The 13,111-nt window shown below is 46.7% G+C and overlaps 1 protein-coding gene across 1 annotated transcript; it reads right to left on the bottom strand.

Annotated features, from left to right (window-relative positions):
- Window positions 1-3,562: 3,562 nt before the first annotated feature.
- Window positions 3,563-12,596, bottom strand: ENSA (endosulfine alpha). The gene is made up of 4 exons (XM_021004567.2): window positions 12,384-12,596; window positions 8,562-8,687; window positions 7,095-7,261; window positions 3,563-4,305 (listed from the first exon to the last, which is right to left on the bottom strand). The coding sequence occupies exons 1-4, from the start codon at window positions 12,438-12,440 to the stop codon at window positions 4,290-4,292; spliced, it is 366 nt and encodes a 121-aa protein (XP_020860226.1). The 5' UTR covers window positions 12,441-12,596; the 3' UTR covers window positions 3,563-4,289.
- Between the last annotated feature and the right edge of the window lie 515 nt (window positions 12,597-13,111).

Raw genomic sequence — 13,111 nt, 5'->3', positions numbered from 1 at the left:
TGTCCTCAGTAAGTCTTTCCACCTATAACACCAACTATTTTCCTTGACTACCCAATACTGGAGCCATCCTGACAACTATATTTTTCAAACACTGATATTTTACCATTTCTCACTTCTATAGCTTTGCTGACCAAATCTGTCACAGATAGGAGGTACTCATGCTTGCTATCTTAGGGGGCTGTTTTGAAGATAAGAATAGCTAATGTCTACACAGTACTTTAAGGTTTCAAAGTGTTTAATAAAGATCTCATTTGAGCCTTGCAAACTCTTGGAGGTAGGTGCTACTATCATCCCCATTCTACAGATGAAGAAACTAAGGCAGAGGTCATGACTTGCCCAGGGTCACACAGCTAGTATCTTATAGTCATATATGAACTTATGCCTTCTTGACTCCAGATTCAGCACTCTTTCCACTGTACCATCTCGCTTGCCTCTTAAGGATGGTGTCAGTGCCACCTGGAATGGTCACCTTCCTTCTCCCATCTTTGTTTCCAAACGCTACACATTCTTCAAGACTTCTAGTTTCTTTATAATATGTTCCTGAACTTCCTGTACTCTGGCTTCCAGCCCACTACTCTACAATTGCCTTTTTTTTTAAAGCAGTGGGGTTAAGTGACTTGCCCAGGGTCACACAGCTAGTAAGTGTTATGTGTCTGAGGCCGCATTTGAACTCAGGTCCTCCTGAATCCAGGGCCAGTCCTCTATCCACTGCGCCACCTAGCTGCCCCCTCTACAGTTGCTTCTTAAATGTTACCAGTAACCTAACTGCTAAATCTAATTGCCTTTTTCATCCCTTATCTTCAACCGATCACTTCTTCACTTTCCCACTCACTCTATCTTCTCTCTAAGGTAAGGGTTCTCTAAGGTTCTGCACTTAGCCTTTCCCATTTTTCTCTTTGGCAATATCCTTTTCTCTTGTCAACTACCATCTCCATGCAAATGACAAATTTAAATCTCTAGCCCTTCTTTTCTAAGCTCCAGAGCTGCACCTCCAACCTGCCTACAGGCACTTGGGTGTATAGTTAAGAGCTAGACCTGAAATAAGATCCAAGTTCAAATCTGGCCTGACACTAATTGTGTAACCCTAGACAAATCACTTAACCTATTTGCTTCAGTTGTCAACTGGCCTCTCATGGTTTCTTGGCTTATACCTACCTCAACTTTATCAGCCAGAATTGGAGGAATTCTTTTAAAGTCCCTCCTTTTGGTGAAAAGGCAGAAATTTCAGGATTCCTGTGCCAAGGCCATCCCTCCTGTTTTGTTTTTTTATGCTATTAGGAGACACCATTTTCCAGAGCTAAGGCCCAGCAAGCAAGCTGTGCCCTGCACTTGACATAACAACAACCCTTTGCACACGCCCTCTGAATGAACTCAGCCCAAGTAAAATCCCACTTCTGATAATGTAAAACTTGAAAACACCATATACAAATGGTAGCTACAGGCCATCTCTTGGATTTCTCACCATCACCTATTAACTCAACATGTACAAAACCAATCTCTCCCTCAGAACCTGGTCCTTCTGATTTTGTTTTTGAATCATTTGTGTTCCATGTTCCAAGCAGTATGTTATCTGTGCTTCTTCTTTCTCTTGTCTAACCCGTGACCATGTTCGATAGATTTCACCGTTGCAATTTTCTCATTCACCTCCCCTATTCCCACTGTGATCACCCTATTAACAGGACCCCATTATTACCCATATGTACCAGTGTAGGAGCCACCTAACATATCTTCCCACCTATCTCCTCCAATCCATCCCCCACATCACTGCCAGAATAATTTCCTTCCTGCCTAAATCTAGTCAGCATGCTACCAAAATATCTTCAGTGGCTCTCCACTGCCTACAAGTTCAAATTCCTCTTCCTGGCATTAATTTGGCACTTACCTTCTCACTGTAGCTCACAATCCCCTCTACCTGCTCTAAACTGGGCTTCTTTGATGTGAAATATGTTCTGTACTTTGCTGCTAGGCTGTTTCATGCTCTTCATCACTATGCCTGTTTTAGCATCCTTTCAACCCCATCATCACTAATGCCATCTCTCTCAGACCCCCAGATCTTCCCCCTCCACCCCACCTCTTCATATTTCTTCAATGTATTTAATTTGCAACATCATTAACTTGTACATGTCAGATCCCTGACTAGATTTGAAGCTCCATGAAAGCAGGGACTCTGTCTTCCCTAAGTGGTAACTCCCCCCAGTTCCTATCAGTGGGCAGAGGCACACAGGTGACTAATGTTTTTGAAGGGCATCTCAAAGGCCACTTTGTGAAAACTTCCCCTTTATCCACAACAAAATATGCCCTGTCCTATACCATAGAGCATTTTGTGGCACTTAGATCCTATCTTACTTAATTACATTCTGCTTGGTATTATAGCTGAATGTTTTGTTTCTTCTCCTACCTGCTCCCCACCCTGACTCTATAACTGCCTTTAGGGCAGAGACTGTGAATTACTCATCTTATTACTGCCAACAGTCCATAGCACATATTTGTTATCCAGTTGGTATTAACTGCATTGAACGAGATGGGAGATGCCTGAGCATTCACTTTCTCTGCAGATGCAAAAGCCAGGCTCCTAGAAGAGAACTCATTCATCTGGAAACCCTTTGGCTGGGTAACAACCTAGCTGACTCGAAAGAATGACCTTTCTGCCTAGTAGTTCATTTTCTCCCATGCAGGAGATGTTACTTCACTTCACTTTCAACCATATTCTTCCTACATGCTTTAATCATACCTTAGAAAACAAGACTATTGGGGCAGCTAGGTGGCACAGGTGGATAGAGCACCAGCCCTGGATTCAGGAAGACCCGAGTTCAAATTTGGTCTCAGACACTTGACACTAACTAGCTATGTGACCCTGGGCAAGTCACTTCACCCACTGCCTTACCAAAAAAAAAAAAAAAAGGTAAAGAAAACATGACTATCACCTATCCCTACCAAATACCGGCAAAACATGCTAGTTCAGGTAAAATCAGCTGGGGGTGGGGTGTGTACCTTGAAGAGTTTAACTGACATCATGAGGCAGCTTCTGGGCTCTTAAGTGGCAGCCTGCCAGGTTAGGTTTGGGACAGCTTTGGGAGAATAGTCTCCAGATCCTTGAGGGTCACAAGCAGAAAGGCTTCAGCTCTCACAATGAGAACTGGAGCAGGAACTAGAAAAACTCAAAGGGAAAGGAGGTGGGTGGGGCTTCCTTTTCTTTTATGTTCAACCTATTAGAACTTTGAAATGGGGCCATGAAAATCCTTAGAACCCTGAATCCATGATTTTGTAAGCTACTACCCACGATGGTCAGATGACTGATTTGGCTGTCCCATACCTGCCACAGAAAACAAAGACAGAACCACTGGTAGGCTAGGAAAAGCTTTAGACTATTCAGCTAGGTGCCTATTCCATTCCTTACCCCACCCCTCAGCAACAGAAGCTGGGACCCCACCCAGACCTTATTGAGGTATCCCTGCTCCATGCCCGTCCAAGATTCTAGACCCGCTTTCCCTTTGAAGGTCTCTATATGGTCTTACTTTCTCCCCCCTCAATAAAACACACCAGCAGCTTCAGAGGACTTCTGGGGGGGTTTTTTGTGGGTGTTTTTTTTTTTATTTCAAATACTGAAAAAGTTCCCTAGGCTCTTTGGGGCTCCCCATACATTTATGCCTCCCTCCCAAACTCACAGCCCCAATTCCCACAGTAGCTCTACTTTAAAGGGCCAGCAATCCTCAAAGACAATTAAGTACATTAGAGTTCAATTTCCCAGCCTGCTTTACAGAAACAAGGGAGCTGCATTTGCAGCCAACAGATCTGGATGGACAGTCCCATTTACCTGACACTAAATCACCTGGCACCAATCCCAGCACACAAGGCATTTTTCTGTGGAACTGGACTGATCCTTCCATCTTCAGTCCGTTTTCCGTATAGCAACCCCCACACCCAGCCATCACCAAGGGCTACAGAAAAAGGGTAGTCAGCAATTTTTTTTTTTTGCTCCAAGCCCCAATTCATATTACCCCATATTCCCCCCACCCAACCCCACCCTCTCAACCCCACACCAGGATTTCATAGAGATTTTTCCCAGCAGATGTTTGGAAAAATAAAACACAAAAAAAAGATTCAAGGTCTTGGTGCTCAACCCGAGGGGCTCCATGCGCTGGGACACCGTCGGGCAGGGGCTTCTGCCTCTCCGGCCCGCACCCAGGCCACCTCCTGACCCCCTAGCCACTAAGGCAAGGAGGGGCAGGAGCCAGCACAGGACCCAGGGGGGGCAGCGTCTCAGGATCTGTCGGGAGCCCCGGGAAGCATCATTCAACTTGGCCACTGCGGACGAACACAGAAGAAAAAATAAAAACACTGTCAAGTAACAGGGGAAAAAATATCCAGCCCCATACTTCTCCCCACCCCATGGTTCTGCTCCATACTCAACAACTGTTAAGCCACTTGGCTTTCTCCCCATTCCCATCCATACAGGGAAACTCTTTTATTGCTCCCAGAGCAGCAAAGGGAAAAGGAAGTGGGTAAGAGAGAAATCCCCAATCTTATTTCTCCCACAGTAGCACTCTCCTTGCCCCTCTGCAGCACCTGGGGGATGCTCAAACAAAGAAACAAAAATCATCCTTTAGCCAAAAAACAAAAGGTATCTAGGGTTTCAAATCTGAGAGGTAATTTCTTAGTTCAGAGCAGACTCTATTTCAGAGGTAGGACTAAAACCATTCAAAACAGTCAAGCTGATTGAGGAAGCAGGACTGATGGGGTGGGGACACCTGAGCAGATGATGGAAGTTGACAAGTTCCTTTGTTTAGACCTTACACAAAACCATCTTTTGGAGAGAATACAACCAAAATCCAACTTTTCATCAAGAATATCTGAACTTATTTTGAAAAATGCTTTTCCTTGTTAACAAAGTTATGGAATTCCATAGTGTGGAAAAGGGCAGCCAGCTCAGGAAATTATTTGGTTGCTTGTTTTCATAGTTCTGGGAAATGGACATGGAGGAGGGCAATGGAGGCCTAATTTTCCTATCTCTTCTACGTATTCCCTACAAACCACACTTCATTATGATCACTAGTCCTGAGGCCTCACACCGGTAAATGGAAAGAGTAACTTGGAACGGAAAGAAATGAACAGAGAACTCAAGAAGATTGGAGATGAAAAGGACGTACAAAAATTATATATATATTTATATATATAATATATGTGACATATTTATGTACAAAGTGGTTGGGACAGGTGAGGCAACTATACAGGGTGCTTAGCAATTCTCCCCTTCCACAGGGGGCTTTAGACCTAGGAAGAAAGCATGAGGAAATGGAGCAAGAAACACAAAAATAATTATATACATTTACAAGTGAGAAGCCACTGAAATTGTGGGTCAGGAAAACTGTGCCCCTAATCCTCCCATACCTTATCTACTCAAGTGGCAGCAAGAAATCTGACTGGCTAAGCAGGAGGGAAGTATATATATACACACATAGTATCTATATACACACATCAAGTTGATCAGTTAGTCATTCACATAAGTTGACTGAACGGATTATCAGGATTTATACAATAAAAAGGCAAGTAGAGAACAACATTCACCCTGTCCCTCTCCAATAAGTAACAGCAATGAGGCATAGCCTGCTCGACAACTCTATTCAAGCCAAGGCTTGCCTTGCTCCTTCTTGACCACTTGCACCCCCTTCCCTTGACCTGTTTATAAATGAGCTCTAAGATGTGCCAGACCTCTTTGCTTCTTAGTAGCTGGGAGTCCTGACCCCTAAGGAAATAGTTTTCTAGCACTTCCCCAGCCTACCCACTTTCCTGGCCTCCTCCAAGGTAAAACTGGCTGCTCCACAGCTGTGGCCCTGCTGCCATTCTTGCCCTTTGAAAAGTAGGTCATCCCATTCCTCTCCTATTCCAGCTCCCTAACAATACATGCAAAACACGGGACTTCATATATTTATGATGAGCAGGCTCCCACTTGCCCAAGGACCATTCCTCAGCTACTTTTTAGGCCTGGAGCTAATGTAGGCTAGGAAAGAAGATGAGTGAGAGACAAACACCCACAACTGGCTTCTCAACCATCTTCTCTCCGTCCTGACACCTGGGGGCCTCAACCCCCTAGTTAAACCTCCAAACTTCACTTTCTAATCTCTATAAACAATCCTTAATGGAATCAACCTATAGCTCTGCCCTGGCTGAAACCCACATCAAGCAACTGCTGAACTGCAGAGTCTATCACTTTAGAGTCACATGATTAACAGCAAAAAGCTTTTCAAGCAGAAACCCAGAGAGCTAGAAGCAACTGGCTAGTCCAACTCCTGCAGTGAAAAGGAAAAGGAGATGAATGTAAATAGGTTAAATAACTTGTTCAAGGTCACACTACTACTTAGTGACCAAAAGGGTAACAGAACTCAAGCAATGGGTCAAGAGTGAAAGCAGGCACGCCAAGCCACACCAGCACACTGCCACATGAAGACAGACCAAAGGTCAGCCTGAACTGATAGCATCTCATGGAGGAGTGGACAGGCAAGCTCTTAAAGTTTTGCACAAGTAAATGAGTTTCCTCCCTTTCTTGAGAATTCTCCTAACCTTCCTCAGTAAAAGAACAGCTGCCAGCCAAAAGACTGCATTCCATCCACCTGACTTCCGTTCCTTTACTGTAGATCACGTCCACTGGGGATGCCATACCTATCACAAAGGGATCTCTGACTCATTCCTTCCCACCTCTTCAGGGATCAGTGTGAACAAATCCAGGATGACCCCTTCTCAAAGGAAGAGGGGACTGCTTTCCCCACCCAACTTATAAGAGCTAGGAAGTTATATCATCATCTAATGCCAATACCTCTTACTAAGGAGGATTTCCAAGGCTGCAGGTGATACCCTGAAAATCTTCCTTGTTAACAAAAGGTCATGAACTGAGATGACAGCCTCTCTTCAAGCCACCTGCCCCCTTCCTCAGCAGCCTCCAGCTACCAACACCAGGTCCAAAGTCATCTCTCCATTTGTTCGCTCCCTTTTGGTTAGATTAGTGTGAAGATCTGAATGACTAATTGCTCAGCCCAGCCCAGCCTACAATACAGAGAAGTCCGATGGTGGAGGAAGGGGAGGGGAGGGGCACAGGTTACCCCGCAAGCTTGCTGGTGACGAGGGAGGACTTTCTCTGGGGCAGGTCCTGCGGTGTGGGGATGTGGTCGCCTGTCACCGAGTTCTTGTCTGGTCCTGCACTTGGCAGCTGTTTGTTCTTCATCTTGGCTTTGGCCATGTTGTAGTCTCCTGAGTCAAAGTACTTTTGCTAGAAAACAAGAGGGGAAAATTTAGGCAAAAGTGGGGTCTAGGACTTCTGTGCTGGCTCAAAACGGTGGAAATACGCATTTTGACCTTCCCTCCAACCCGTACAAAACTCACATTTACCAAGAAATTATCATCCCAAGTTCTGATCACCTTGTGTTCTTACCACTTGCTTATATATTTTGTTCATGATTCTTTATCTAAATCTTTTTCCTGTAATCACATCCAATTTCTCCACTTTACAGTCAATTCCCAGGGGCCAGGAGCCACACTTCCTTCTTCCTCTTTATTCTATACCATAGCACTCAAAAGAGAGTACAATCAATAATGATGAATGAATGAGGGAGTGAGGGAAGGAAACTGACTAGCCTGTCTACTGGCCAGTCTTTGGAAGTCTCATCAGTCAGCTGGAGATAAACTCAAGGCTTACAGAATAGGTTCAGGGCTGAAACAAACTCCCTAGGCCAGGAAGTGAGAAGCTGAGCTAGTCTTTGAGGAAAATCTGATCTCTGTCCTCTTTCCTCCATACTTTTCCACTGCTGAAAAATGCCTTGCTTGCATCGTACTCAGCAAAGTGAGTCAAAAGTCAGCCTCCTATCACCAACTGTGACTAATACTCACAAACTAAGCTTCCCATTCCACTTACAAGAGGAAGCATCTTCTAGCTTGTTAGGTATCTCAGAAGCCTAAGAATCCCACATAGGTGGCTATAATGATAGACTCTCTCCTTCCTTAGGGGGAAATCATTCTGGATAAGATAAATGAGCCTCTTGAAGGGACTATTAACATAGGCTGGTGCCACCTCCAAGGCACTCACTATGAAAGGGGATTTCTATGGTAGGAATGGTTTGGTGTTCCCTCCAGTGAGGCACCCCAAGATTTAACAAAGCACCACTAAGATACACACAGCATAGCCATTCTTCTTCAACTGTGAAGTAAGCAAATGCCCAGAACACCACAAAGGAAACAGAAGCCATTTTTAGGGGAAGTCAGGCTCCTGTTATCTTCCACCTTCCTCCACTCATCCAAACGAAGCCTCCTTGGACCTCTCCTTTTTATTTTTTTTTTCTGGGAGAGTTAATGTGAATTGTGATCATAACAAAGCTAACAATATCCTTCTTTTAAGCTTCTGGGACACCTAGGGGTGCTAACTCACAGTTTATAATGCTGCTAGTTCCAACAGTAGGACATCCACAGTCCTCTTCCTCCTCACTTTTCCTTCACCCTCCTCCCCCTAAGCTGCCCTCACAGCTTGTAGGGCCCAAATGACAAACACATAACAGAGAACAGGTGGTGCCTCATACCCCCTTCTGAAGTCTCTTCATGAGGAAGTCGGAGCCCCCAGGCTTTTGTCCCAGGCTTGGGTATTTGGCCTTTAGCTTTGCCTCCTCAGCTCTCTCGGGGAGAATACCTTCCTTTTCCTGTGTGTCCTGGGGAAATAAACAGGAACCATTTTGTCAAACTAACGACCAAGTAGCAGCTGCAGTTAACAACCAACATTAGCGCTCACTCCCTACTCCTGTTTAAAGAGCTCCATGCTCAAATAAATCCATGAGGGCCAAGACAATTCCCACCCTACCAAGGGTAGGAAGAGCTGTATTTCACACCATCCCCACTGACCAACTCCACTGGTTTATAAGACATAGGCAGGGGTCAATATCCTAATATGGCACTTTTAACCACGGAACAATCCTCAGGCTAAATAAAAGAAGGGGCAACAAGGCTCATTCCCAGCACTGAAAGCTCAAAAGCCATGGACAAACTTTGGGTGCCTAAGCTAGCAAACAAAGGGATAATAAAGATAAATAGAATGGCAGATTCTACACAGAGTTCTCTCATGGTGAGAAGTTTTAACAGTACCGGGACAAGAGAAGTCTCACCACAAAACTCAATTCATTTCTAATCTCCCCTTGACCTCCCTTCCGCCTCATCTAGGAATCTATGCAGAAAACTGAACTCATCAGCTTTAGCCACGTCTCACTGTAATTTGTTGTGGCTGTTGTGCTTGTCCTTCATTCTGGAAAAGGACCATGCCATCAGGAAGATGACGACTTGACTTGCACCTGACTTTGATTTGAGTGAGGGAGGGCTGTGCAAGGTCACCAGCCTCACTTTCTCCTCCAGAGCCATCTGGGTCCAGTGGCCAGATAGTCATCAGGACCACTGGAGATGGCTCCTCATTTTAATTTCCGTCCAGTTAGACTGTAAGCTCCCTTGAGGGCAGGGTCTATTTTTTTTGTCTTTCTTTGTATCCCCAGCCTTCAGCACAAGGTCTGGCATAACGATGAGCATTTAATAAATGCTTGTTGGTTGACTGACTTTCCTGCTTCTGTCCAGGACACCACCATACTAGCTCTGTACCTTAATTGCCATGTAACCTTGAGCAAATCACATAACGTCTGGGTGTCTTGTTTCCTAAATAGTAAAATGAAAGGGTTAGGTTATATGACCTTTAAGGTCTCTTACAGCTCTGAAACCAGAATTCTTTCTGTTTCTGTCAGTCAAAATCTTGGTGTCATCCTTGCATTCTCATTTTCTACATCCCATCAACCGCCAAGGCTAATCCATTTTACTTCCACAACATCTCTCATATCTGTCCTCCTTTCTCTACTCACACAGCCACCATCACAGACATGCAGAGAAGTAAGTTGGATGCACTGTTCCTTCAGGAACGAGCCAATGGGAATGCTACCAAGCTTTTGTCTATACCTACTCATCAACGCCATCCTAATTCACATCCTCATCATTTCTCACCTGCGATACTGCCGCAGCATCCTAACTAGTCTCCCTGCATCTGTTTCTCTCTTATTTCCAATCAATCCTCCACATAACTGCCAAATTTATATTCCCAAAGCACAAGTCTGAACATGTAACTCTCCACTCTTGAAGTTTCAGTGGCTCCCTAATGCCTGTAGGATAAAATGCAAACTGTTGTCTGGCATTCAGAGTCAATCTCGTGCAGGCCAATCACACACGATTCCCCTAGTGAGCTCTATCTTTCAGCCAAACTGTCCCACCTATTTGTTATGCCTTCCACAAGACGCTCTACCTCCCGTCTTCCTGCCTGGGATCTCTTAGAGCCCCAAGCTTCCTTTAAAGCTCCATTGAGGGCCTTCCCCAATGCCCCCAGGAGTGACTGTTTTGAAACACTTTGGTCTCTACTGTGTATACGCTTTGTATTCACTTCTCTGTGCACATGTCGTTCCCCCTACTAGAACGGGAGCTCCTTGTGGGCAAAATGATTTCATTTTTGCTTTTATATGACATGGCCTCCTATGGTATTGGGTGCATAGTATCCACTTCATTAATCAGTGCTAATTGAACCATATGGTGATTCAGTTTAATAAGAGTCCTACAGGTGCTGGAGATACAGAGATAAAAATGAGCAACATCCCAATCTTATCCATTTTATTGGAGGAGGAAGAAGAGAGCAGAAACAGCCAGAGGCACCTGAGCTCAGCCTCAGAAGCAGCAAAGATTAAGGGTAGCTTACACAAATGCATAGAGAGAGATGTAATGGGTTGAGTGGAATAGCTAGTACTCTAATTTAACTGGACTGTGGGGGGAAGGAAGAAGGGGATATAATGACAGCTGGAACTAGACAGACTAAAAAGTGTTTTAAATGCCAAGCAGAATTTGTATTTTATCCTAAAGGAAATAGGAGTCACTGCAGGTTTTTGACAAAGACCCAGTCAGATTTGTGCCTAAAAAGGATTATACTGGCAATTGTATGGAAGATGAATGAGAGAGGTGTGACAGGAAGCAAGGAGATCAATTAGGTGGCTATTGTATTAATTCAGGTGAGAGGTGAAGAAGCCATAAATTAGGTGGTGGTCCAGGTGAGCAGAGAGAAATAGATCAGTCTTGAGAAATTCTGTTCAAGTAAAACTGTCAAGGCTTGGCAACTGTGCCTGGCACTTAGTAGGTGCTGACTGACTGGATAACGGTAGCTGGCAAGTGGCATGTTCTGCCTTAAGATCTTCAACTGCATAATGGGCACAAAAAGGTCTCCTCAGAATTTACTCACAATGTTTCACTAAACTAGGACGCTCCTAACAAAGGATGAAAATTAGCAGACTGTGAAAGACGGAATGGGGCTAGCTCTGTGGTACTGAGGTGCTATATTCTTCACCAGCACCTTTAGCTGGTTCTGGTCTGTGTCAGTGCTGGGGAGCGGGGGGAAGGAAGGGAAGATCCTCTGAAGCCTTCTCTACCAGGTGGCAACTTCTATGTCTCGCAGCACTGCCTTGGCGATTCTTGCTCTCCCTCTTACCAGACAGCACGTCTCCATGCCTCCCCATTAGACTGTGAACTCCTGGAGCACAGCCTGTGTCATCCGTCTTTGCAGTCTCAGGATCTAGCCCACATCAAGGAACTTGATCAACAGCTGCTGAACGAATCAATCTGGGAGACACTTCCCTGCCATGTTTGGAATGCCCTATTTGGCTGGAGGGATTCCCCCCGAGGCTGCCCAGCCCGCACCACGCCGCGCTGGTGGGGGGGCGGGGGTCTTCTGCCTGCCTCACTTCTCCCCCCAGGTCTCGGCCCCCTTCCATCCTGCGCCGTCTCGCTGGAGGTGGAGAACAGATTGTCTCAGTCCTCCACAAACACGAATCTCTCACTTGTGAAAGCCTCCACCTTAAATAGACATGACGAGGATCGCCGCCCCCACCAGCCCGCCGACTGTTTACCGAGCGTTCGCCGGGTGGTGGGCGGAGGACAGGGAGAAGGAACGAAAGAGCGTGGGACTCTGAGCCCCGACACGCCGGCCCCGCGTCCCAGCACCACGCCGCCCCCGGAACACAGCAGACCTCTAGCTCACTTCATTCACTCGGCCTCTCCCAGCACCCGCCCGGCGCCCAGCTCTGGCCAATCACAGAGCGGGTTGTCCCAGTTGAGCGACAGACCGGCCGACCAATCAGGTCGCAGCACGGTCCTGACCGACAGACAGCCTAGCTAACCCGAGCTCAAAGGACCCGGCGGTGGCGGGGCTCACCATACACGACGAGGGAAGTGGCCAACCCGAGTGGAGCTCGGGACCCTACCCGCCAATAGACGCCGGGGGGAAGGCCGTCTCTCGCCCCAACACAGTCGCCCCGTCTCGCCCCCCACCCCCTCCATTTCACCTGCTTCTCCTCTCCGGTCTCCTCCGAGGGGTTTTCAGCCTCCTGTTTCTGGGACATGGCAGGGCCGGGGCGACGGGAGTACGGGGCGCGCGGGACGGCAAAAGGAATAGGGAAGGGGGAGGGGAAGCGGGGAGAAGCTGCGTCTGCCTGCCCGGCTCCTGTCACTGGGGTAGCTCAGTCAAAATGGCGGCCCGCTCCTGTGACGTTTGACGGCCTCTGCTCGTAGGAGCCAATGAGGTTCGGGCGCCGGAGATGACGTCACAACCCGCCAATAGCCGCTGGGTGAAGGTGGGCGCTCCGTTGATGATGGATAGCTCGGAAAGCCAACAGAGTAAGAGAATTAGAGACGGTGACCAATAGGAAGCCTGTGGAGGCGGTATCGGAGGCGGGGCTACTGTTGCTGGGCTCTTAGTTCCTTTGGTCCGCTAGGTAGTGAGGGCAGGCCAGGAAAAGTCCTCAGGGCGTTATCCAGAATGAGGAGCTTCGTTTGGCTCTGATGAGCATTTTCATTTCCAGGTGGCGAGGAAGCGGGAGCGCTCGGGAAAAGTAGAAAAGGATCGGGAGGTCAGATTGGACTGCCAGCCAAGCCGGGTACAATGTGGCACCCGGGAACGTGGCATGGAGAGCAGCGAAGATGAGGATGACGATGATGAGGGGCTGCTTTGTGTATTTTCATGTGGGGCGCTCTAGCGTCAGGGCGGGCCCTTCCTTGATATCCCTCGTGGTAT

Source organism: Phascolarctos cinereus, unplaced genomic scaffold (genome assembly GCF_003287225.1).
Source record: "Phascolarctos cinereus isolate Bilbo 61053 unplaced genomic scaffold, phaCin_HiC Scaffold_5;HRSCAF=322, whole genome shotgun sequence".
NCBI lineage: Eukaryota > Metazoa > Chordata > Mammalia > Diprotodontia > Phascolarctidae > Phascolarctos > Phascolarctos cinereus.
Note: the sequence above shows the minus strand (reverse complement) of the source record. Positions and strands in the feature narration are given on the sequence as shown.

Bases quoted from the DNA above. Each gene is read 5' to 3' on its own strand.
- ENSA (XM_021004567.2), bottom strand. From the start codon at position 12,440: ATGTCCCAGAAACAGGAGGCTGAAAACCCCTCGGAGGAGACCGGAGAG. The intron at 8,688-12,383 runs GTGAAATGGAGG...TTATTTCCCCAG, and splicing joins AGACCGGAGAGGAGAAGCAG to GACACACAGGAAAAGGAAGG. The intron at 7,262-8,561 runs GTATGAGGCACC...CTTGTTTTCTAG, and splicing joins TGAAGAGACTTCAGAAGGGG to CAAAAGTACTTTGACTCAGG.